The sequence below is a fragment of the Armigeres subalbatus genome, chromosome 2, assembly GCF_024139115.2.
Source record: "Armigeres subalbatus isolate Guangzhou_Male chromosome 2, GZ_Asu_2, whole genome shotgun sequence".
NCBI classification, from domain to species: Eukaryota; Metazoa; Arthropoda; class Insecta; order Diptera; family Culicidae; genus Armigeres; species Armigeres subalbatus.
The window spans coordinates 27,855,318-27,883,102 of NC_085140.1; the positions used below are offsets into that span (position 1 = coordinate 27,855,318).

At 38.9% G+C, this 27,785-nt stretch overlaps 1 protein-coding gene across 4 annotated transcripts in view; it reads left to right on the plus strand.

Annotated features, from left to right (window-relative positions):
* The window catches only part of LOC134218363 (snake venom 5'-nucleotidase), a 112,445-nt gene that overhangs the window by 59,187 nt on the left and 25,473 nt on the right, over window positions 1–27,785 (plus strand). For 2 of the 4 annotated variants that reach the window (XM_062697303.1, XM_062697305.1), the window contains exon 3: window positions 26,217–26,440. In XM_062697303.1, coding sequence (XP_062553287.1) covers window positions 26,312–26,440 — 129 coding nt within the window. In that variant the 5' untranslated portion in view covers window positions 26,217–26,311. Of the gene's footprint in view, window positions 1–8,923; window positions 9,209–26,216; window positions 26,441–27,785 lie in introns of those variants that run through there. The other 2 variants (XM_062697304.1, XM_062697306.1) reach the window with 2 other exon arrangements.

Below are 27,785 nucleotides of genomic sequence, written 5' to 3' on the forward strand. Positions count from 1 at the left end.
GTTTCCAACCGTGTGTGCACTCATGTGCACTCATAACTATTGATGAAGGGGCGGAGCTAATGGAATTACTGCATTAGATATAAGAAGACCGCAGACAACGGATCGCTCGAAAAATGACAAATTCTAAGAAATTTCCTATCCTATCTTTTCTCGTAAGATTCTGTATTTAGTTATGAGCTGTTAGTTAACTAAGGTGCATATTGTTACGAAGAATAACAAAAGAAATTTGACTCAAAACGAAGTTTTTTCATATTACAAAACATTATCTCTTGGTATCTGTCTGTCCGAGCGACGTTCGCGGATTTCCACTGAGATGGCGTCTTCATCGATTTTATACAAAAGCCACCTTCTTCTTCTTCTTATTGGCATTACATCCCCACACTGGGACAGAGCCGCCTCGCAGCTTAGTGTTCATTATGCACTTCCACAGTTGTTAACTGCGAGGTTTCTAAGCCAGGTTACCATTTTGCATTCGTATATCATGAGGCTAACATGATGATACTTTTATGCCCAGGGAAGTCGAGATAATTTCCAATCCGAAAATTGCCTAGACCGCCACTGGGAATCGAACCCAGCCACCCTCAGCAGGGTTGTAAATATTCGGCAGCACTAGATGAAGGTGATGTTTTTTTATATCATGTTTTTATTTTCTTCCTGCTTTGAAATCAACCTCACATTCCCGGACAGGCAGAAAAGTAAACAACAGAACTCACATCACCCACTGCGCCGCGAAGATGAAATTTACCACAGCAAAATGTACACATTCACCCAGCAAATTGAAAAAATTCACCACGCGTTTAAATGGGCCACTCACAGTCATACGGTAAGGCGCGAACTGAGCAGCCTGTCAGAGCGACTTGTGAGTGGCTGAATGCGAAATTGAATGGTCGGTGTTGGAAATGATTTTTCGGCTGCACCCAGTCGCACTCACCACGGCGGCGATGAAGGCGACTGCAGATTATACTGAGATCCATGTTTTTCACTGCATTGACTGTGAAATATTTCTACCCTGACCCTCAGCATGGTCTTGCTTTGTAGCCGCGCGTCTTACCTCACGGCTAAGGAGGGCCCAACAAAAGCCACCATTTTATACAAAAGAAGGTTGATCCGACTATCCGAAATAAACTTTCTTCAAAGTGCAAAACTCAATCGTGAATAGCGAATTTGATAGCGCGTCGGAGGGAGAAGATGCAGTAAAATTGAATGGATGGAATCACTATCAGCAACCAAGCTACCACGCCAAACCCGATGCCACTGAAACAGTCCATTTTCTCTTTCTTTCCATAAAATGCTGGTCCTTAAAAGGACCAATTTTCTTTTCCCAATGCGCCTTTCCAATAACTGCTTGTCGGCACCTTGAGTTCAAACTGTCCAACCACCACTCGATGATTTTTCGCTAAGCCTCCGCCATTTGGAATAAATTTTCAGCAGTGCCTGCCCCTGCTACCCACGCCTTTGTGCTGCTGTGTCCGCCCCCTTGCATCAAATGTCGAACCGTTCTTTGTGGAATCCCGATCAAAATGGCTCGCGCACGCCGGAAAGCAGCTTTCTTGTACTCAATAAATTAAGCCCGTTAGCCCCGCCCCTTTGTGATCTGATATGGATGTAAATATAACGATTAATGAAGGGGCGGGGCCAATGGAATTACTTCATTAGATATAAGAAAGCTGCTTTCCGGCGCATGCGAGCCATTTTGATCGGCATTCCGCAGACAACGGACCGTTCGGATAATGTTATTTGCCACTGCCTTGCAAGCAGTAAATAAAAGTTTTTGAAAAAATATTTTTTCCATTAAACAAATCAAAACAATGCATGTTACGTTTTTTAGCGAACAGTCCTAGCTGGAAAACGCATCACAAGTGGAAATTAAAATTTTGCGCTTTTTTTCCCAAGCAATTTTGTCAAACATCTAAAAACCAAATATACAAGAAAGGCAAAGCATTTTTCACACTAATCACGCCATAATCTAACACATGAAATTCAAAATAATTATTACCAATGGGAAAAAGTATATCTTTGTCATCATTTTTCAACGAATTTTAACTGAAAATCCATCTTCCACTCGAAACTTACGATCTGTACGTAAAAAACCGTTCTCAAATTACCATTTCAATTTTTATGGCACAAATTCATCTGGGGGATTACTAGGTAGTAAATATAGCCACTACATGGGAAATAATAAGTAGAATTCTTGTTAATAAACAGAAAGACATATAATTTTTTGGTGGCAATACAGTTGCCACTGCTTTATAAATGGTTTATTTATTTATTTATTTAATTGTAATCGTCATCTGACACCTGGTGTCTCAATGACGCTAAGAATAAGGCAAACATGGATAAAATATACAAGAAATACAACAAAACAGTAAAATAGCACTTTACAATCTACGGTTTTTATGTCAAGTGGTATCACGGAAGTGCGCTGCGAAAGCTCGTTGTAGAGCAGCTGGCGATAGATGAAAATCAAAAAGATGGAACACTATGTTGAAGTTCGACGACATATATCGAACCGGATCATGCTGACCATAACGACTGTTTCGAGCACCGAGCTGTATGAAATTTCTCCTTCTCAGCGGGCGCATAGGAGCATACACATTTATCTTGTTGAGCATTGCTGGAGAGTCGACAGCACCATTGAGGATTTTCGCTACGAACATAGCATGTGCCACACGGCGTCTAACATCTAAAGTATTCAGCCCAAGTAGCCGACAGCGGTTTTCGTAAGGAGTGAGATGTTGACCATCACGCCAAGGAGATTGCGCAAGGCAAAGCGCACGAACTTCTTCTGCACAGATTCAATCCTCGAGATCCAAGTGGTCTGATAAGGGCACCAGTCAATGACAGCAAACTCCAGTATTAACCTACAAGGGCACAGTACAGCGATCGCAGGCAGTATGGGTCACGAAATCCATTGACAATTTTCATTATAAAGCCCAGTTGTCGGTTTGCCTTTGAAATTACGTTATCGTAATGGAACCGGAAAGTAAGTGTGTCATCAAGTATAACTCCCAAATCTCTGATACGCTGCACACGCATTTCACACTATTTCAGACAGCGTGTAATTGAAGATAATAGGCTTTCATTTTCTGCTGAACGTTATTGTTTGGCATTTGTGGATACTGAGTGACAGGCAGTTTCGCATACACCACTCCTCAAAACGGGTTAGAAGCATTTGTAGTTGAATGCAGGCAGTTGAATCATCAAGGCTGTTAACAACAATGTAGATGTTTGCATCATCAGCATACAAAAGCCTTACTCCAGGCGGTAACACCTGTGTCACGTCGTTGACGAATATCGAGAACAATAATGGTCCAAGATTACTGCCTTGTGGTACTCCAGATGAAGTAACGAAAGGATCCGAAAGAGATGATCCGACCTTCACACGCAATGTTCTATCCGTCAGGAATGATCTGAACCAATCAACGCATGCGGTGGAAACGCCCAGCTTCTCAAGTTTAGTAAGTAGAATTCGATGATCCACTCGGTCGAAAGCAGCCTTGAGATCTAAGTATACAGCATCCACTTGCCTCCCAGCGTCAAGAGCTTCAATACAAGTCGATGTGAACTCAGCCAAGTTTGTTGCGACCGATCTCTTGGGAAAGAATCCATGCTGGTCCGTAGAGATGTACTGCCTACAGCAGGCAAAGAGCGTGTCATTCACTATGATTTCGAAAACTTTCGAACAAGCAGAGAGAGTGGTTATTCCACGATAGTTGTTCACGTCGCATTTGTTCCCTTTCTTATGTACCGGGAAAAGGTATGACGATTTCCAGCATAGGGGAAACGTTCTGGTTCGAAGAGAGAGATTGAAGATTTTTGCTAACGGTTCAATTAGAGCAGTTGAACACCAGCGCAGCAACGCAGCGGGTATACCTTCCGGTCCAGCACAAAATGAAAACTTTAGTTTCCGAATCGCTCGGCACACATCCTCATCACTGATGGGAAAAATGTCTAAATCTAGAACATCACGAGGGGTGTCACGAGAAGCTTCAATGGCACGATGGAGTGGAGCTGTGAAGTCGTTGAAGGATGTCTTGAACTGTGTAGCAAATAGTTTGCATTTGTCAGCTGGTGTATTAGCTGAAACATCATCCAACTGCATCGACGTAGGAAGACCATTTTCGTTCCGTTTGGACCTAACAAACGACCAGAATTGCTTGGGATTCCGTCGTAGATTTCGTTGTGTGCGACATATGTATCGGGAATACAAAAGCTGATTATAACTTCTGTACGCACTGCTAGCAATATTGAACTGCTGCTTGTTGTACGTGGAACGATAATTGCAGTATCTACGAAGTGCAGAGGAACGATAGCGTTTAAGTGTTCGTAATCTGTTGTTGGACCATATGGATTTCGTACTGGTCCAACAATCGGAACATGAATAGCAAATGCACGATGAATAATATCGGTGAAAAAATTTACGGCATCGTCAACGCAATTACATGAACTGCTAATGTATTAAACCGCTCTTTGCGGAATCCCGATCAAAACGGGTCGCGCGCCAGAAAGCAGCTTTCTTGCATTCAATAAATTAGGCCCGTAAAATTGAATGGATGGAATCACCAACTGAAACCAAGCTTCCACTCCAAACGCCGATGCCACCGAAACAGTCCATTTTCGCAATTAAACCTTTCTGTTCAGAAAATGCTAATCCTGAGAAGATCCAATTTTCTTTCCCTAATGCGCCTTTCCAACAACTAACTGACACCACAATTTGTAACAAATGTAATGTAATAAATGTAATGTAATAAGCATCTCCACTGGCGGCACGGGATCGCAACAGTGTTATTTTTGTAGTCAACTCTTCATATAGAATGCTGGTTCGTTGAGGTTGAATGATCTGCAGCAACACGCCGAGGACCACTGCCAATGCGATGGATTTCCGTTGAAAATGTTACCAGCGCCTCCGTGATGCTGTGTCCGCTCCGCTGCGATCACTTTGATGCGTCCGGTCTGCATGAAATCTTGTTCAAACTGAGGATTAGATTCAAACCCGCAAGTGATTGATGTATGTACGTGGTTGGTTGGTTTACCTATTTCTAAACTTTTTATCAATCATCGATAAAAAACAGTTCAAAATCAGTATTTTCAAATAAATACAAAAAAGCGTTGACGAATGGTCCAAAAAAAAAATGAAAATCCATCGAGAAACGGCTGAGATATTAAAGTTAAAAGTCTATCATATTATTGTGACGGTCCCCAAATTTCACAATCTTAAAGTGTACCCCAATATAGAAAAGACGTAGTCCTACGTCAAAATGCATTGGAGTTAACCACTTTCCTTCGATGAGACTCGAACTCATTACCCTTAGTACGCTAGACTGGTGCAAGACATTCTAAATACTCCGGCTTCTCTAATGTTAATTTATTGCTGGAAAACCCAAATAAATGCTTTTAAGATGGCAGCTCTTAGGGATCAACGTACCACGCGTCGGCTAATCAGCATACAATAGCGCGTGGAGACCCGTAACATATTGTATGTTAATTAGTTCGGATAGGGCGTTTTTTAACTAGGGGTAGGGTGGAGAACCATTTGGGCAGCACCCCCTATTCCCGTCAGCAACGCTCATTACTCGGGCCCATTACAACCGAATTACTTGTTTTTAGTACATGGTTAGTTTCTGTCGATATCTAGTGATGTATAAACAATCAAGCCATTTGGTTGTAATGCGGTCGAGTTATTACCCAAGTAACACGGTTTGTTGTATGAGTGTAAAAAATACATCTTTCGAACATATAATATGTTACGTTTTGGTATGAAAAACTGCTTTGATTACTTTCACACGACCCAAACAGCGCAAAAATTATCGATATTTTCAACATCTTTCAGTTGCAACCTTGTTTTTGATTGCACATTCACAAGACTAAACTTAAGTACTAAGGATGTTTTCAGTAACCGACTTTCAACATGGTTCTGTCAAATTGAATACCAAAACAAAAATGCTGACCAACACGTTCAATGAAATAAATTTTATACAAAAAATGAATGAAAACAAGCATGCATGAAATGATGAACACCATTTCAATAATAATAATAAACATATACAAACTGAATAAATAAATCAAATTTGTTTCGAAGTCTCGGTCGAAACATTATATGCGGCTCATGTTACATTGGCTAACTTTTCATTTTACTTCTCCCAAATTCATGCGCCATTGATTGAAGAAAAATATAACTATGGCAAGGCGCGCGGCTACAAAGCAAGACCATGCTGAGGGTGGCTGGGTTCGATTCCCGGTGTCGGTCTAGGCAATTTTCGGATTGGAAATTGTCTCGACTTCCCTGGGCATAAAAGTATCATCGTGTTAGCCTCATGATATACGAATGCAAAAATGGTAACTTGGCTTAGAAACCTCGCAGTTAATAACAGTGGAAGTGCTTAATGAACACTAAGTTGCGAGGCGGCTCTGTCCCAGTGTGGGGATGTAATGCCAATAAGAAGAAGAAGAAGATAACTATGCCAAAGCATGATTTTGAAATTGATATGTTAACAAATTCTCGAATCTGCAAAAAAAACATTATGGCGAGTTGTCGATAAACAAAAGGGTCGATGAAGAACGTTCATAACATTGATCTTAAAAGATGTTGAAACTACGTTAAACTTCTATCATTGTGGTATATATTCTGACGAAACAAATGTCAAAAAATGAACATGTTATGACATTGTTCGTAAAATCTTCCTGTAGACATGTTTTATGTTGTGAGAATGTAAAACGAAACATCTCAAAAAACCAAACAAATGTCAAAAATCGACATGTTATCAGCAAGTTGTGAGAATGTAGTATGAAACTTCTTCTCTGATCAAATTGCTGTATGTTTTGCAAAAACCTTATCATAGCTTTCCTTGAACATAACATGTTTTGTATTTCATTTTCCCGACCTTTATTCAACATCATTATTAGATCTTCGTTAATAATGATGTTTTCGGTGTTACTTGGGTAACGTTGCGGACGGGAATAGGGGGTGCTGCCCAAATGGTCCCGCTCCCTATTTGACACTTTCCCTCACCTAACCTACATAATTTAAGGTCTAGTTTTGTTACGATATTATTATAAGGTAATGCCCAAAAAACGTTCTCAGAGCGATGCTGGGTCATTAGGCCAAATGGTCATTAGGCCGAACGGTCATTAGGCCGAATGGCCATTAGGCCGAATGAGAAGTGGGGAGTAAGAAAAGAGAAGTGAGCAGTGAGAAGTGTGGAAGAAAGAATAAATGCAGAAGAAGGAAGAAGAATGAATAAGAAAGAAGAAAAATGAAAGAAAGAAGAAGGGAAAAGAAAGAAGAGATAAGCAATAAGGGAGAAGGAAGAAGGAAGAGGGAAAAAGGAAGGAGGGAAAAAAAGGAAGAAAAAAGGGAAAATGAAGAAGGAAGGAAGAAACAAAGAAAGAAAATGGAAGAAGAAAGAAGGAAGAATGAAAAAATAAGAAGGAAAAAGAAAAAGAGGAAAATAACGAAGAAAATAAGGAGAAGAAAGGAGGAAGAAAAGAGAAGGAAGAAAGAAGTGTATGTATATTTATGTAGTTTGCCACCATCCTGGCAAGAGTCTTGTTCTGCATGCGGTTCCACTTAACAGTAAGGTAAAATTTCAATACTATTTTGAATTCAACATGAAAAGAGAAGGAAGAAAAAAGGAGGAAAAAATAAGAAAGAAGAATAAAACGACAGTAGAAAGAAAATAGATGAAATAAGAAAAAAAGGTTAGAAGGAAGATTGAAGAAAGAAAAAGAAAGGAAAAAGGTTGGAGAAGGAAGAAAGAAGAAGGAATGAGGAATAAGGAAAAAAGAAGGATGAAGGATGAAGAAAGAAGGAAGAAAGGAGAAGGAAGGAAGCAGATAGAAGAAGTAACAAGGAAGGAAGCAGATAGAAGGAAGGAGTAAAAATAAAGAAGGAAAAAAAGAGAAGGAAAAAGAAAGAAGGAAGAAGCAAGAGTGAAGAAGGAAAAATAAAAAAGGGAAAAGGAAGAAGAAGGAAATAAGAAGGGTGAAGGAAAAATAAAAAAATGAATAAAAAGAAAGATGTGAGAAGTGAAAATAACGAAGGAAGAAGGAGTAAGAGAAAAGGAAGAAAAATAAGGGAGAAAATAGTAAGGAAGAAGGAAGATGGGAAAAGGAAGAAGGAAAATGGAAGTCGAAAGAGAAAGGAAGAAGAAAGAAAAAAGAAGGAAAAGAGAACAAGCAAGAAAAAAGAATGAATGCAGACCTTCTCAGTTTTCTCTTTTGGCTTTTTAGTTCTCATTCGGCCTAATGGTTAACCCAGATAACCATAAGCATTAAAATAAGCCATACGTGCGACTATAAGGCTACCACAGAGCTAACAAACTTCATACTGGCTCTATAATAGCCCTATATAGCCGAAAAGGCGAAATAAAGTGCTAATGGTTACCTGGGAATCGTTATAATCACCGTTCGGCCTAATGATCTTCGGCTTAATGGACTGATACTCTCAAAGCTTAGACGACAATGATTACCATTTTCATTTGAAAACATATCTGGTGAGAACAGTGGGGGAATTGTTGCAGGTGATAACTTCTCAAGTTTTGAGCTCAAACGATAAATAATACAGAATTATCATCAAATATAAACCTTAACCTTACTAATACCAGCTAAATGTCAATAGTCCGGTTTTATATTTTATTTCTATTTCTTCTATTCTATCTTCTATTTAAATTTTCTTCGTTATAGTTTCGTGGTAGGAAGAAAAGTTATAACGTGTTTTTTTTTGTTGGACCATTTTATTCCCTCTCCCCAACACCAACCAACACTGAAGAACCCCAAAGGAAGACGGTCAAAACAGAGAGGAACATTCTATGATGTTCTTTGGTTCGGGCTCGCGTACCTTGCAGTCATCTGATCAGGGGCCTACAAACATCGCGGAACTCAAGAGAACGGGAGCGCATCTCCCATCGCCGGCATCGTTCGTTCTCAGTTTTATTCCGATTGTCGGTGGTGGTGCTGACGCGAAAAGCGTGGCTGTTGACTACCCAAGCGAGCTCACCTCGATTGAGTTTCGCGCAAGTCTCGGTCAAGGCAGGACGTCTTCGAAATACATTTCGCGCTTCGTCACACGCGCTCCGCAGTGGTTATTCCGTCACCGTCGTTGCCCTTGTCGGCTGCCAGAAAAATTTGCAAATTTTTATCAAGTGTAACCCCCCGGGGATAGATAGAAGAGAGTGGAATATATTTCTGATTGTGTTTTTAATTTTATTAGGTGAGTTGGAGTGGAGCACGTGCTCACACATCACAGATATGGCTCAATCTGAGGATGTTCTTTGGAGGATTAGTCAAACGAGAAAAGAATTCGGCTGTTCCAGATCAGTGGCCCTACAAATGATGATTAGGCTGGCGCGCTTTAGTATGACCTTTTGCAAAAAAAAGCTAGGGCTTTTAGCTTACAATGTGCATGGGAGTTTTGCCTGAAATAGACTGAAGGTTCCAAGGGGTTTTACATATCTATACTACAGCAAGGGGGTTTTCAATTAACTTCGTTGTGAGCCAGCCTAGTGTGATATAGATAGGCAGATGTGTTCTGAGAATGGGAAAGAGCCGTGAACAAGAAAAATGTACCTAATCGGATTTTCTTATGCGTGCTGATTGCGAGTGGAAGAGATTTGATTATCGTACCGTACTGCAGTGCACAGCTGTAGCACTTATAGAGAAGTGTAAGCGAGTATCTTCATTCATTACACTTCAAATAACGTGTTTTATCGATAATCTTCTGTAATAGCTTCCACATGGATAAGTGTTGTGATGGTTGTGATTGAGAAAATGTACATAGTTGCATCAATAAGAAGAACCAACGAAAATTTATTGTGTTCAAAAGTTGTCCGAGATCGAAGAAAAATGACGCAAGTGCATTTTAGCAAACACCACGTGCTGCTGGGAGAACCGTCAAGGCCGTGCGGTGTAGCTGGGTTGCAACATTAGAGGATGACTGCAGTTCCATGCAGTTATACATAAAAGGAGAGCGCCATCAGAGCGGAGTGCAAGCAACACTGCTGTTGTAGTTGCCCTTTCTATTGAACCGTAAACGACTACTAACCCAGTAATGTAAGGGGTTTTATATTGCATTGCTTTGAATTCCTGTTTCGTGTTAGAAGATTAAAATCGATGCAGTTTCCGCAGCAATAGCAGCATCCCGCGAAGGGCTGTTCTAAACAAGGAGTGGTGTGATAACGAGTAAAGATATTTTATACAGGGCTGCATTGTACGTTCCTGTTCAAAATTGAATATACCGTTGACTTAGTACACCCGAATGGTGATTGACAATAACAATTTCAATTTGGTTGTAAGGTTTGAGGACATTATTTCGACATTTTTATCACTCAATTCCTTGATGTGTATTACCCTAAATAGCCTCAATTGAACAAATTTATTTTGCTTTTATATGCTTTCTATTAAAAAAATAGTATACAAGAAAGGCAAAAAAATTTGAATAGAAAGAGCGATTTTAAAGTATAAAGAATAATTGTAACGAATATAATTTCTAAATGGAGTAAATGATAAATAAATAATAATTGCTTCCAGGGTAACGCTGTTTAGTGTTTAGTGTAATGAAGATCGGAGGAATGTTATGGAGGCTCCATATGAGCCTCGCAATCAAATCCCTTTTTTCAATTGGCTTCCTTCGCTCGCAAAAATATTTGGAGATCAAATATGGGATGGGCAAATAGTTTTCAAGTCTCTTCTAACAGATTGTTTTTATTCAGACTGTTCGGATTATTTATTAATGGATTGTATATTCATGATTAGAAATGCATGTTTTTTGTTAAGAATGGATCGCAAACAAAAAATCTATTTCTTTACTTAGACGAATCAGTTACCATTAGTGACAGTTACTGCAACATATAAATATAATAATTCATTCAAACATTCTAAGACATCTAAAGCGGGTAATCAAAACGAAAAAAATCTGCATGATTAGCCTTCAATTGACCTTCAGCTCATCATATACCTGCGATGGAATGGTCTTCGCTACGTTCGTCGACGGTCATACCCATCCATCGCACCATCATACATGATTGCTGTTATCCGTTGCTTTACGGTCCCACGCTCAATACACCGCCAGAGAACAGTTTATCGTCGTCCGTATTTTTAGTAGGCCTTCATGATGCAATATTTTTCAACCGAACGCAGCCCCAAAATATATCTCCGTTTTCCCCCTGATTGTCATTTAAGAATGATCTTCGGTCAGGGCAACGTTTTCGTCATCGGCTTGACTACGTCAACTGAAACTATAAACCTCCCGTTATCCACCCAAAGCAATTCACTAAAAAAAAGCTTTGTATAACCAGAGGTAAACGTCCTCCTCCCGTCGCTAATTACCTGCCGTGTGTGACTTCCAGGAAGTATAAGTTTCGATGAATATTTCCTTTAAAGGGAATTAATGTAATGTTTGTACTCTCAACGGTGAGTCACACACTGGCACTGGTGATGGATGGCTTGAATCAAAGGCCAGAAGAACGGTAACCTCTGCGATAAGTCGAAAACCAAATTGAACCTATATTACTAAACCGGTTTTTTCGTTTAGTGATAAAAGCATTTTCGAGTAATTATACACTTCGCTTAAACATATACAAATTGAGTGATAAAAGCCGCCTTGTAATGACTTTTCTACACCTATATAGGAACGTGCCCGCTTGCTGTTAATAGAATGAAAAAACCGCTTACAGCAATTGTTCATACCGAAGGAACGGGAAGGGCAGTAGGTCTGACTCCTTCCAGGGCAACTTGTATCTTTTTGCTCTCCAGAAAACTATTTTAAATAGTTTGCTTCATGAAAGTTAAGTTAAAAAGATTTTTGACTTTGAAATATGAAAGGCACAATCCACCGTGACGTTACAACGTTTTGATAATTTGTATAAAATGTTTCTGAATAAGCATACCATTGCTTATTTGGAATGCCTATAAAATTTCGAAGTGGTTAGATATAAAGCTCTGAATACGTATTGTAAGACAGCTTTCTAAAATACAATCTGCTACACGATGATGCAACGCGCACCTCGACTCAATTATGATTAATTTTCTGCTCTGGTCCTAATTTGATGATAATGCTACTATCAAATTCTATTATAACGAGGGACCTGCCTATAGGGGTGGTCCCTTTATCAGTGCTGGCACTAAGAAAATAATTCGAGCAAAAAAATGGTATTTCGCTCCTATTCCTACCTCGTCATGGTGCAAGCCTAAGGTACGTAGCCTAAGGGAAGATCGGGTAATCATGTCCGGTGGGAACTTTGTTCGTATAAACTATGGGTCCTGCACAATAGAGTGATTTAAATTTTGACTTTTTTGCTCCCCTATGCCTAAACGATGGCATTAGCCATTTTAATAATCGTTCTAAATTTTTAGCTAATTCAGATATAATTTGACTGAGCACAAGCAGTTTGAAGCTTGTATGAAAATTACTATGAAAACAGTAACTTTTGTGAAAAACCGTTCCCCATCATTGCCCATTAAGCTCTAAAAATATATGAATACGTTAGCAACATAGGAAATTTAACAAGGGAAAATATCGTCGTTGTTGCTAAACGTTTTGATGCTGGCAACAAAAGTTATTAGGGAAATACTGAATTGTGGGAAAATCAATTTAACACGTAAAAGAATAACATCAATATCAATAATGAGCATTTCTGTTTTCTTTATAATTTTGCTCACAAAAGTCAGATTGCTTCGCAACAACAAGTGACTTTCAGCTTAGAATCTATTCTAATTACATCCAAATCAGCTAAAAATTTGGGAGGACTATTAAAATAGCAAAAACAATCGTTTAAGCACAGGGGAGCGAAAAAGTCAAAATTTGCATCACTCTACTGCACACCCTGAGTTTGAAAGACCTGCATCCTGGGCGATGTCCAGCTATCGTCTTAACCTGTTGCCAAGTTAGATTAGGGTCGACTTCTTTTATTTTTTATGGCGACTATGCCGCCATTCATTCATGCTCCTAGATTTCATTCCATGGCTCCGATTTTCATCCCATCAAAAACAAAGCAATTAAAAGGTGATTTTTTTGAGCTGTGGTGAGCACACATGTTGACAATGTTTATAGAGTTGGGATTCTATAGAGTTTGGAAAAAAGTTACTTTTTGAGCATTGGAGATTAATTAAAAATCGTAATGTATTCAGTGGTTTACTGAAAATATGTGAGAATGTTTTAGGATTTCTGGAAAACTCGGGATATATAAATAATGAGCATTTCTTGGCATTGGAGTGCCTTTGCATGATTTTTTCAGATTTTCTCGAAATTTCCGAATTTTTCCGGGAATTGATTTTTCCGGAACATTTCTGGAATGTCACCAAACTCTATAAGAGGGTAATTTTCTGGAGTTCCTGGTCGTTTTTTGTGTGAATATCAGAAATTTTCGGATTTTCGTTGGGAAATTTCAATAGATTTCCACCCAGGAGACCAGCTTTTTATTATAGGTCAACTTGACACATGCTGTCTACACATTTTAATTTTATAGCGAATGACCTTATCTCCAAATCGACATGTCCAAAAAAAACTATTGTTTTTTAATTCCCATTTTGTTAATGCATTTATTTATTTTGTATTTCAAAGCGAATTTAATCTCGATTTACTGTTCTAGCTAAAGTCATGTAAATAACAGTATCTCCATATTCCGAAATGAGTCCTGTCGTTTGAAACACGATTTTATATGATAATGATAGATGGGTCTTGTTCCAATTCTGACAGTGTCTACACTTTCTATTACACCCACTTTAGTTCTAGCTAGATGGAAGTTCACTCGAGATTTTTCCATTGATTGCTGGGCGGAAAACCTGGAGTTTGTCAAAAGGCTGTGTGCTGTGTGTTTAAAAGTTCGACTGAAACCAGCCATGTCTTTATATTAGTGTTTGAAAAATCTCCTGACACATGTTGGATCTGGCAATTCCGTAACTTAAAATGTAAAATTGATTAATTATCCTTCTGGCTATCTCATGGAACCTTTTATTTAGGGTCAGATGTAACTTGCTTTAGAATGGCACATAAAAAATCAGCAACTCAGGGAGCAAGCGGGCTAACATAAGACCCTTCTCTAGAAAATAAATTGGCACACATAAAATAGAATAAGCTTATCTAAATACGATTTGGGCATTAAAAAATTTTAATTCGCGATTTTATCAATTTTACACTTTGATATTTTAGAATTTTGTTTTTCATGTTTTTATCCAATCAAATAATTTCTTGAATCTATTGACCGTTTTTGATGTTTCAACATATTTAGAGTTTGAAAATTCGTATCCAATACTGACTCATTGGAATTTTTAAATTTTCAGTGTTATTTTTTATTTTCCGTGATGAATATTTTAGAGTGTAATATTCATCACTATAACCTTTTATTTAATAAGGTTAGTTGTTGAATAGTAGTTTGTGCAACTAGTTGCAAAAAGATGATTTTTTCAGCACGAGCTATACGAGACTTTCCGAGTTGGATAAATACTACGAGTGCTGAAAAAATCGAGTTTTGCAACGAGTTGCACACGCTATTTTTTTGCAATGACGAAAAATGGACATTAATATGATAAATCTGTACCGAAATTGTAAAATAAAATTCACTCCACATGATCGTTCTTGCCAATAATTAATGTTGGTGCAGAGAACAATTATATGATTATATGTTATCGTGCCACATTGCATAGCTCGACAAGCCTTGAAGCGATAAATGAGCTTGTCTGTGGAAAATTCTGATGTTATGTCCAACAAACTATTTCATTTATTACGAGACGCAGAGAATACACTATTTGAACACTATCCCAAGCTAATTCAACAAAATGTAGTCATGTAACTACTGTTCCGATGTTGGTTTTTCATTATAGCACCCAAATGAGTGCTATAATGGAATTTATGCAGCCCATTTGAGTTGCATAATGTTCATTAAAGAACCCATTTCATTGTTATGGAAAAATAGGCCATTTATTACTTTACAGGGCTGGTAGCGACCAATGCCGCTCAAAATAGTGACTTTAGTGACCAAAGCAGACGAAAAAAGGGACCAAATAGTGACTTTCAGTTGCAGAAAAAGTGACCAAATAGTGACTTTTAGTTTCAGTTGCAAGTTTGATGAGACGAATTCAAGCGTTTCTGGGTCGAAGGGGAATCTTTTTTCGTAATTTGTGGCGGAGAACAATTTTCACTCACCACAATCTCATAACGAACTCAGAAGAGAAACGTAAATCGTGCAAGCTAACTTTTATCTATACTATACTATACTTTTATTATACTACAACAGTACGGATCGTTTTGGTAGAAAACGAAACAACGAGCCTGGGATTAAACGCTCGACCTCCTGCTTATAATGCAGGACCATCGGGCTCGACTTATTCAAAAGTTATCAAAAGCTACAAAATCTAATAAAATCTAAAAAAAAATCACAGTTTTTCATATTTTGGAAAAATTCTAAAATATTGATCGAAGTGGATGTTGGGAGAAAAAAAACGGCTTTTTCTCATGTCCTTACATATTCAATGTACCTCCCCTCAATTCGATTGCAGTACAATCATAGATACAAATATCATTATTAAGATTTAAAAATAATTGGGGGGGTCCCGTAGCGTAGTTGGCTACACGTTCGCCTTACAAGCGAATGGTCATGGGTTCGATTCCCAGCCCCTCCACCAAACCCTCGTCAGTCGCCGGATCCGCAGCCCATACGGTGGCGTTTGGGGTACGCGCCTTACCGTCACGGCCTGATGACGACTGACACTTTGACACTCTTCTCGGAGGCATTCCTCCAACGTTACCCAGATAAATGGCAACCGAACAATACAACGATCAATGGATACACGACATGGACAAACGGACACAATGGACTCACGACGAGATGGACTGGCACCGACAACAATAATGGTAATGGAAATCTAAAAATAGATTCTGTGTGGATTCTGTACAGCAGAATACCACAGTAGATATCGGCACAGTAGCGGTTAAGTAACACAGAGTGCCTAAGAAATAAATAAAAAAAAAAAAATAAAAATAAAAATAATTATTTTTATTCTACCAAAATATCACGCGCTGCTGTCAAAAGTCGAATTTGAAAATATTCGGAGGGTATCGTTCGTTCTCCAAGAACTTGCTCTCATGAAAGTAGAAAAGTGCTCCCTGAAATTTTAAATATTTTTCCTCCAAAAAACGCAGATTTTTCGACTTGTTGTGCATATTCATGAATGATTTTTGCTATGGAATTCGACAGCGCATGCAATCTTCAAAATTGGGGAGTCTTAATCCCTTTTAAATGATATCTACTCAATAAATATTTTTTCGAGCGAACCTTTCATTACATCTATATCTACAAAAAAAATATCCGCTTTAGCACAATTTATATTTTCTTGAATTTTCTCGCCAATTTTATGTATGACTAATGAGAGATCAAGTCTCCTCATATTCGGGCAACAATAGTAGGAATTTTTATCAGTAAAAACAATTTAGCATACTGATGGCTTTGTGCTGTGAAAAAATGATAGCATTTGGTCATTGTTGGGAGGAGTTGTTCAAATTTTTCGCAGCCGCTAAAAAAATCTTCAGGAGGGACAAAACACAGTAAATAATAGAGTAAATAAGATTGTCAATCCAAAAAATAACTCGCCACATAACGATCATTTGTCTAGAGGATTTATTAGAAAAATACGCTAGGGGTCAAATCTCTCAAGGAATTAAGTCTCCCCACCTTCCTTTTCTGTAGAAAGTCTTATAGTTAAAAACGAGCAATGGGTAATGTTTTTAACATAACCGCGAGTAGACGTAGGACTTGTATAAACGTAACGTATTTACATTTAACTTCTAACTTTTGGATCTATGGAATTTGATTATAGGTATTGATATTGGAAACGATAACTTCCATGCAAGGATGTAATCGATCATTTAGTAATACGCGTTCGATCATTTAGTAGTTTGCCAATAACTCATTCCAAAAGCTGAATATCGAAATGTGTTGTAGGGTGGACTTCTAGTGCGAAGGTTTTTCTACAACTCTGCCTAATAGTTTGTTGCTAGAATTCAACTAATAACGGAGTTATAGCTCTAGTTGCAGTAGCTCAAACTAAATTATTGTAATTTTGTAATCATTTAGTCTAAGTTACTGAAACTTTAGCTATGACTCCGTTACTAGTGGTATTCAATCAACGAACCATTAGGCAGAGTTGTAGAAAAACCTTCGCAATAGAAGTTCACCATACAACACATTACGAAATTCATCTTTTGGAATAAGTTATTGACAAACTACTAAATGATCGAACGCGAATTACTAGATGATCGATAACATCCTTGCTTCCATGCTGTGCAGAATGATTAGCAAATTGTTTATCCAAAACTTCTGGAAATAAAACTAATAATTAAATACATAATTAAAATTGTTTTGTTTCTAACTATTAAGCCCTTATTTACTCAAGCAAATGTAGGGCATTTATAGATTTCTTATTGATGATAGTATTTGAAGTTTAAAAAATTTCAGACTTGGGCAAAATGTGCTATGTTAGGGGAACTGTCCCGTTTTCCAAACAAAGAAATACAGCAGCAATTTCGTTGCTTCTTTTTGCTAACATGCGTGCTTACTGCTGAAAAAATCATAACTACAGTAGACGTTCGATAACTGCAAGTCATTTAACTGCAATGCTTTTTAACAGCAATTCGATAGTTGCAACAGTTTTGCAGTTATCGCACCGTTAAACTTCAAACTGATGTCAAACTCAATGACAGCTGCATTGCGCTGCACATTCAGATGCACTTTCATTGCATCTGACGTCGTTTGACAACCGTTTGACGTCTAGAATGCGTTGCAGTTATCGAACGGCTACTGTATAAGAAACAAGTCAAGGAGCATCTAAAATAGAGGAGGTACTGCTAATACGTCAACGAAAAATTATTTAATGTTTTGATTCCAAACTCCGAGTCTACGTCAAGTTTAATTATATAATTTCTGAAAAACTAAGAATAAGATAATGTTTATTTAAATATTCTTCTGGAAATTATTTTTTGCGGACTTTTTTTTAAACATTTTGGTGGATGAGCAGACCAAATCTCTCTAATTTTATTCTTCTTCATCCACCACCGCTGCCCTCACTGCCTCAGCCATCATCGGTCTCTAAATAGCCGTGAACTCCGAGCGATGCGATGGACTAAACCACGATGACGTCACGCGTCGATTTTCAGTAAGAAGAAAACCTCATCTGAGGGCAAAGTTTACAAAAAATGAACATCAACGTGAACATTCGGTGAACTAAAAGCTCCGAATTCACTCAAATGTTCATCGGCCCGCAGCGGATGTCATTTTTTCGAGCGAAAAGAAGAAGAATCGTGGAAAAAGAAGACGCTCGTGGTTAAGTCCATGGGCGATCGCATCCATCGCAACCGACACCACTGCATCCGACCATCATCAAACACAGAATGACAAAAAATGCGCCCACTTCTTTGTCTTTCATGCATATTCGCAGACTCACCGGCAGTTCTACCGCTGGCGACTGCATGCTGTGTAGGTAAACACAGCGAACGAACGAAACGAAAAATGTGCGAGCAAAAAGCACAAGTTGTAATGACTCGCACACGGCAGGCACTGCTTCTTTTATACACAAAGAAAATCTTGCGGTGGACCCGAAGGCCCGTGACATACCGCATTCTGATGTCCGTGTTAGGAATGCACGGGATTGGTTACATATGAAATTTTTACTGGATTTGAAAAGAATTGAAATTTTCAATAGCTTATCGTTAATAATCTTAAGTTTCAATGAAATTGGCAAATTGCTGGAGAGTGTCCGAGTAAATTGATATATAAATCTTAAAAATCCATCGAAAGATAAAGGCGCTAGTAACGTTCAAAATCTTCCCTTTCAGCGTAACGCTCTCGATTTCCAAAAATCTAAATGACACCAGTATAGTAAAGAAAGACGTAAGTCCTACGTCAAAACATCCAAATAGTCAGGTCTCCTGCTTGCTTGACCATATACCAATTCATGAATTCTGACGTAAAACATCTTCAATTAGCTACTGGTGAAATGCCAATAAGAGCAGCGAGTAAAATGGCTGGCGAAGTTTCAGAGCAATCAGAGTTTTCCCAAGATCCGTAATTTCATTTCCGCCATGAACAAAGCATCATCCGACGGCGACGGATACATAAAGCTACAGTCATAAATCTTAGTCAATAGTTTCAAAATAGTTGAAAATAGTGACTTTTTGCGTGAAAAAGTGACTTTAGTGACTTGAGGTCGAAAAAAGAGACTTTTTAGTGACTTGCCCTAAAAAAGTGACCAAGTCACTAAAAAGTGACCTGCTACCAGGCCTGACTTTAAGACGAACTGTAAACCATGGTATTATGATAAGAAATTGCAAAAAAATACTAAACTACAAATATTTCATTCTTTTAAGGTAACCTGGGTGGTGAGAATAGAATCGATTTGGTTGTCAAACTGAAGCCAAACTTTTCTATTGTGCTGGAGCCAAACATTCAAGGTTGTGGTTATGTTCGTTTCAGATCCTATATTGAGAAGTATTGTTATTATTTGGAAAAAATAAACTTAAATTGAGTTTTGTATTGTTGTAACACATATTTTAACATTATATTTCGAGTTGAAAATTAGTAGAAATGCGATTAAAAAGCACTGGTTACGAAATTTTACGATATTCAACCGTTGATTGGAGCAGGAATGTATGTAAACCTACGTAAAGTCATGTAGAGTCTTGCGCATTTGTGTGCCTTCATGCAGCATGGAAAGAGAAATTCCAAGAGCGGGAAATGTTTGACAAATAATTTTGCTTAAGGGATTGATTTCAAAATATCCCTCTACTCGCTTGAGAGCAGAAAAGCGACTCTATCCGCAGCACCCAGAAGGTAACGAGCGAAAACACGAAAGAACAAAATATAACTCAATTTTCATTTTTTTTATAAATTTGTAGAACTTTGAAAATAGACTTTAAACCACATTTAAACGTGCATTCAAGTTTAGATTATTGATCAACATCAAAAACTTCTCGAAATCTGATCAATTGAAAATTACAAAAAAATAATCAAAGTACCCCGTCTAAAGGCGGTCCACTATGGGGGATTCTCATACAAATGGGCGGCCAAAAATATTATTTCAATGAAAACTGTTTCTATGCAACATATATTATGTGAAGAAATATTTAAAAACCTTTTTCAACCCTTTAAGGGTCATCGTAAAACCTTCAAAAAAAGTCACTAGTGAAAAAAAATATTTTTTTACAGATTTTTTTGGTCAAACAAACAAATAGTAGTTTGTGCAACTAGTTGCAAAAAGATGATTTTTTCAGCACGAGTTGTACGTTTATCCAACGAGGCTTGCCGAGTTGGATAAATACTACGAGTGCTGAAAAAATCGAGTTTTGCAACGAGTTGCACACGCTATTTTTTGCAATGACGAAAAATGGGCTTTAATATGATAAATCTATACCAAAATTGTACAATCGAGTTTACTCCACATGATCATTCATGTCAATAAATTATGTTGCGGCAGAGAACAATAAGATTCCATCTTATCATGCCAAATTCCATAGCTTGAAAAGCTATGAAGCGATGGATGCAATTGCCTTTGGAAAATTGTGATGTTATGTCCAACAAACCATTTCATTTATTACGAGACGCTTAGAGTACACTATTTAAACACTCACCCAAACTAATTCAGCTAAATGTAGTCAAGTAACTACTGTCCCAATGTAGGTTTTTCATTATAGCACCCAAATGAGTGCTATAATGAATATTATGCAACCCATTTGAGTTGCATAATGGTCATTAAAGCACCCATTCTGTTGGTATGGAAAAGTAGGCCGTTTTATCACTCAAATGACAACTGTAAACCAGGTATTATAATCAGGAATTGCAAAAAAAATGTTTCCAATACAGCATGCATAAAATAAAAAGCAATCATATTTCTAGTAATAATGTTGTTCATTTTCTAATCATTCCGAGGTATATAGAATAGAAAACCACTTTGAAAGAAAGAAAGAAAACTTTGATAGCCGCGTTCTCGCAAAACCGCAAATATGCGCAAGCAAATCACTCACTGAAAAGTGGTACTAGGGTTATATTTCATTCCTCGATTTACAGTTAAGGGGACATTTTGGGACATTAGGTTTGCGGGACCATTTTATAGCGAAAAATATTATAATGATAGTTTTTCTTTGAAAACTTTTTGATATTAATCTTCGCGTGCAAAACAAAACTAACTATCAAAAAACTAAGGTTTTAAGCTTTGAAATGGTGTATAAAAACCTTATATTTGGAGAAAAATTGACTTCATAACATACAAATCAAAGTAAGGAATGATTTTTTTTTCATCAGCTTTTTTCACTTTGCCAGCCCATATCTTTTGACTGGATAAACATAGCGCTTCAATATTTTCGGATTCTCTAGCTATAATATGAACATAGGGTGGTTCAAAGAATCAATTTTGCTCCATACTGCTCATCTAATTCTGGCTTGTTTCTAGAGTGTCCTCCCAAAATTTGAGCTCTTTGGGATTTAAAATGCCTCTGCACAAGCTGTTTTAAGTTTGTCAGGGAATTGCCATGGGAAAAATAAATAATTCATTCGAAAGCTTATACATCTTTTCCATAACTTCCTATGGCTTAAGTAACCATATGTCGCAGTACAGCAGTAAATTTAAATCCTTTATAGAGAGGGTAGAGTTAAATAATAATTGCTCTTTCAGTAATTGAATTCATGGTAGTAGAATTATCGGCAAATACTGGGTAAGGCGTACCATTGTTACTTCGCGTACCTGAAGCAATAAAATAGACCCCATCTCGCGGTCCTTAGCATCTTACCCAGCTACTCCTATCCCTAACTCCCCGTGGTGCTGGCCGGGATACGAGCAACCTTAGGGAAGATCGGGTAATCTACCCCGGTGGGAACTATGGTCGTATGCTGACAGGGAAGGGTGGGTTTGCTGCTCTCCGAAGGTGCAAATCTTACTGAGCGTCTGTTCTCCATGTTAGAAGCGGGTCACAACAGTGTCTGTTATCCATGTTAGGGCCGGCTGATCATCGTCCAAGTGCCAGCGAGGGACTCTAAGTGAAACTGTGCACCATGGTCCACCGGGAATAAGGAGGAATGGTCCTCCGGAAATTTAGGGGGTTTGGTGTCAGGCCCTGCAAGCCAGCCAAAAAAAACTCACGCAACGAACAATCAACAAGAGAGTACGGACCGGAACCATCGGCGAAGACCACTGCGACGAAAAGGGACTAGCGATTGGAAACTCGGTTCGTGGAACTGCAAATCTCTCAACTTCATCGGGAGCACACGCATACTCGCCGATGTGCTCAAGGACCGTGGATTCGGCATCGTAGCGCTGCAGGAGGTTTGTTGGAAGGGATCAATGGTGCGAACGTTTAGAGGTAATCAAACCATCTACCAGAGCTGCGGCAACACACACGAGCTGGGAACAGCTTAAATAGTGATGGGCGATATGCTAAGGCGCGCGATCGGGTGGTGGCCGATCAATGAAAGAATGTGCAGATTGAGGATCAAAGGCCGGTTCTTCAACTTCAGCATAATCAACGTCCATAGCCGACACTCCGGAAGCACTGATGATGGTAAGGACGTATTCTACGCGCAGCTGGAACGTGAGTACGACAGCTGCCCAAGCCACGACGTCAAAATCATCATAGGATATTTGAACGCTCAGGTTGGCCAAGAAGAGGAGAGCAGCGGAGAACAACGTCGGGTATGTGGGACGAAGTCGACGGAACGATTGGTTCGACGAAGAGTGCAGACAGATTCTGGTGGAGAAAAATGCAGTGCATGCGGTCGCGCTGCAGTAAAGGACCCGGCAAAACGTGGAACGTTATAGACGGAAACGGAGACGGCAGACTCGCCTTTTACAGGAGAAGAAACGCCGTCTGGAAGAAGCGGAGTGTGAGGAGATGGAACAGCTGTGCCGTTCTCAAGAAATACGCAAATTCTACCAGAAGCTCAACGCATCCCGCAAAGGCTTCGTGCCGCGAGTCGAAATGTGCCGGAATAAGGATGGGAGCATGCCACCTACAAAACAAAGTGATATCACCATTAGTGAATAAGTTCGTGGGAAATTATCAAGCTCGACAACAGACCAGATCTTTACTGTACGACAAATCCTTCAAAAAAGCCGTGAATACCAGGTCCCAACGCACCATCTGTTCGTTGATTTCAAGACAGCATACGACAGTATAGACCGCGTAGAGCTATGGAAAATTATGGACGAGAACAGCTACCCTGGGAAGCTTACCAGACTGATCAAAGCAACGGTGGATGGTGTGCAAAACTGTGTGAAGATTTCGGGCGAACACTCCAGTTCGTTCGAATCGCGCCGGGGACTAAGACAAGGTGATGGACTTTCGTGCCTGTTGTTCAACATTGCGCTAGAAGGTGTCATGCGGAGAGCCGGGTGTAACAGCCGGGGTACGATTTTCAACAGATCCAGTCAATTTGTTTGTTTCGCGGAGGACATGGACATTGTCGGCCGAACATTTGCAAAGGTGACAGAACTGTACACCCGCCTGAAACGTGAAGCAACAAAAGTTGGACTGGTGGTGAATGCATCGAAGACAAAGTACATGCTTGTGGGCGGAACCGAGCGCGACAGGGCCCGCCTGGGAAGCAGTTCTACGATAGACGGGGATACCTTCGAGGTGGTCGAGGAATTCTTCTACCTTGGATCCTTGCTAACGGCTGATAAAAATGTTAGTCGTGAAATACGAAGGCAAAACATCTGTGGAAGTTGGGCTTACTACGGGTTCCAGAAGAAACTGCGGTCAAAAAAGACTCGCTACCGCACCAAATGTGTCATGTACAAGACGCTTATAAGACCGGTTGTCCTCCATGGACATGAAACATGGACAATGCTCGAGGTGGACTTGCAAGCACTCGGAGTGTTCGAGATACGGGTGCTTAGGACCATCTTTGGCGGTGTGCAAGAAGACGGTGTGTGGCGGCGAAGAATGAACTACGAGCTCACCTAGCTCTACGGCGAACCCAGTATCCAGAAGGTAGCTAAAACTGGAAGGGTACGATGGGCAGGGCATGTTGCAAGCAACCCTGCATAGATGGTGTTCGCTTCCGATCCGGCAGGTACGAGACGGCGTGGAGCGCAGCGAGCGAGGTGGGCAGGCCAGGTGCAAAACGACTTGGCGGCGTAGGGCGCATTCGAGGATGGAGAGATGCGGCCTCGAACCGTGTATTGTGGCGTCAAATTGTTGATTCAGTGTTATCTGTTTAGATCTAGACTAAGTAAATGAATGAATCTGGATTCCACGGATTTTTTTCTTTTGTCTCAATTTTCAAACCGAATCTCTTTTTTTATGTCCACGAGAAATTATTTTTCAATTTCTCCAAACCATAATTTTGAATGTTTGTCGGTAACTCTTTTGAATTTCAACGGTTTTTTTATTTGTTCGGAATTCCCACGGAAATACTTCCAAGGATTTCTCCAGAAGCTCCTCCAATAATACATCAAAGAATTCCTTTATTAGGTCCTTCAGGAATTTCCCTACAATTTCTCATAGAAATTTTTCATGATATTTATAAACAGTTCAGTTTCTCATTGAAATGCCATTAATTTCCATTGACAGTTTCTCACAATATCCCAACGAAATTCCTTACAGTTTGTCTTTCCTTACAATTTCAAATGGAATTTCCTTACAATTTCTCATAGAAATCCACGCTGTAAATTTTCTTGCATTTTTTCATGGAAGCTTCTAACGATTTCTCGTTTATAATGGTTTACAATACAATTCCTCACAATTTTTATGAAAATTATTAAATTATTATTAATTAGAAACTTCTAACAATTGATCCCTTACAGTTTTCCCTTGAAATTCTTCTAATTTCACATTCATTACAATTTATCATGGAAATTCATCACAATTTTCCATGGAAATTCATAATCTTTACAATTTTTATAAGAAATTTCTCACAAATCCATATGAAAATGCCCCACAGTGTTCCATAACATTCCATCTTAAACTTTCTTGGAAAATCCTCATAATTTGTGCTAATTTTTAAACGTTTTCCATGGAAATTTCTTGCAATTTTTCATTGATATTTCCTTATAACTTCTCACTGAAATTCATCACAATTTCGTAGGAAAATTTCGTACAATTTCCCATGGAAATAACCAACAGTTTCCCGTGGAAATTTCTTAGTATTTATTATTGACACTCAATACCAATTTCCCATAGAAACTACTTATAATTATTCATGGAAATTCATGACAGTTTCCCATGGAATTTTCCAAAGAAAATTGCTTACAATTTTCCACGAAAATTTCGTAGAGATTCCCGTGCAAATTCCTTTGGGTTTTCCATAAACATTTTGTAGCCTTTCCGTGGAAGCTCAAAAAAAAAATTCGGATAAATTCCACAAAACATTTTTCCGTGGAAAGTTCTTTTATCCTCCCATAGAGATTCCACACATTTTCCCATGGATATTCCTTTTTTGTGTTTCAAATTGAAATTTCCAATTTTCCATGGAAACTCCTGACAATTTAATGTGAAAATTCATTACAATTTCCAAAGCACGTAAAAAATGATTCATCGAATTCTCATGGTTTATTTTTTTACGCAAACCTGTCCGCAAAGTTTGAGAAAAAAAGGGTTTGCGGTTGACTTTGCGTTTGATACAGTTTAGAACCAACCCGCAAACCCGTTACCCGATTTTACTGGTTGAAACCAGAATGCGCATTCGAAAGTACATTTGAACGTAAACAAGAATATGGGTGAATATCTCGAAATATGATGATTTGCTTTTGAAAATGGACAACTTCAGTAAATTTATTACATTAAATATTGTTTCAGTCATTACACATTTACACTCTACATTCTCGAGTAAGCACGTAACCATGACCAGGAATACAGGTCGGTTTCCTAGATTAAAGACCCTGTATGTAGGGTCTTTAATCTAGGAAACCGACCCGTATTCCTGGTTAAGTTTACGAGGTCACAATTCAATACCAAAAAAAAGCCAATCTATTTAATTACAATTTTATGCTTAAAGTTTGATCAATATTGGTAGTCTTGTTCTGTGTCGCGTTCGCTGCATTGCCAACCTCATACCACCCACCAACCATGTTCCACATTTAACTAAAATATGTACTCGTCTTGGATGATTTGAAAAATTTCTACGATAAAAAATTCGCTTCATTTCACATTTTCATTACTTTCATCTGCTTCGTTTCATTGCATTACCGCTGCTGTTGCTGCTTCGTCTGATGCCTCAATATTGGACACGCACACGATTCAGAGTCAATATCCGTCCGCCAGTGGAACCGCATTCCCCAGAAAGGAGCAACGTATTAAAAAGACCGCGCCTGTCCAGGGGCAGTAAGTGTGCGACAGATGGCCGGCTTTGCGTCCCAGGCGGCCCTCCGCTCCAAGTGGGGCGACCTGGTCGACAGTGGATCGACCAGCATCGAAACGTCAGAGGTGTCGCAAGGGCTCAAAAATGTCGTCGGATGGATCAAACAGGTTTCTTGAGAATGTTAATTGTTGTTCGAGTATCGCGCATATATGTAAATGTTTATTTGATGTGATTGATGTAGTCGCACATTCTGCTGTGACCCCCATCCTTCCCCTCCTAAATTGCACTGATTATGTAGAGCATGATTGTTTATTTTTTATTTTACCCAATCAACGAGACTTAGAACTAGCATCAGTGCTTCACAATGTGATGAATACTGCATACCCATTATGGTATAACGGCCCTAAAATTCATCAACTATAGGACAACGGGACAACTATGCTTGTAGCGTAAAATTTATTATTTATGCGTAAACTTATATTGGGGCCCTCCTTAGCCGTGCGGTAAGACGCGCGGCTACAAAGCAAGACCATGCTGAGGGTGGCTGGGTTCGATTCCCGGTGCCGGTCCACTATGGGGCGGCTCCATACAAGTAGGTGGCCGAAAATATTTTCATTTCATTTCTGCAATATTTCACACTTATATCGTAGATTATTGTCTAAAAGATGTGAAATACTTGTTTTGCAGGTCGTTATTACTTCTAAGGTCTCCTAACTCCCTGGAATACAGACCTTTGATCTCTATGGAATATATCCCTTTTATCTACGAATGTCTCATGTACACAGCAGTCTATAGATGTGTATTTTATTGCAGCGCAGACCTGTAGAGTTCAAACTAGAAAATTGTATACTGTTTTTATGTGAATTGAGTTGTACAGATGTTCTAAGTTGCACAAGGACTCCGTCAAATACAGGCCATTGCATCTACATACGTAACAGGTTGTCTTTGTAGGATTTTTCAGATTGGTTCAGGCTCTTAACCCGTAAAACAAGTAAAGGGAATACAATCGATCACAACTTGCTTCGATTCCTTCACAAACTCTAGCATAATTGGTCTGCAATAACGAATACTTTGTGGGGTCAAGTTGTACCAGAAAATATGTTTACGATTACTTAGTAAATACAAATGTATTGGAGTCGTTGTCACTGAAAATACATCTGAATCATCTTGTTGATTTGTACCTGGGAACGATTGATGGTATTGCGAGTATCCCGTAGATCCGTCCATACCCCAACTACTTAAAAGGACCATTTCGACGAAGTCCTGGTTATTTTCATCCATATATTGATTGATTTCGTATTTCAATAATTTCACTATTCGTTCTACAGTATGTTGCATTAGCGATTGTATTCTAAGGGTCTGTTCACAAATTACGTAACGCAAAAATCCGAGTTTTTGACCCCCTCCCTCCCCCTCATAACAAAAAGTAACATTTTGGGTACCCCCTCCCTCCCCCATGTAACGCGTAACTATGAAAATTTTAAAGGCAGATTTTTTTTCCTTGCTGAGGCA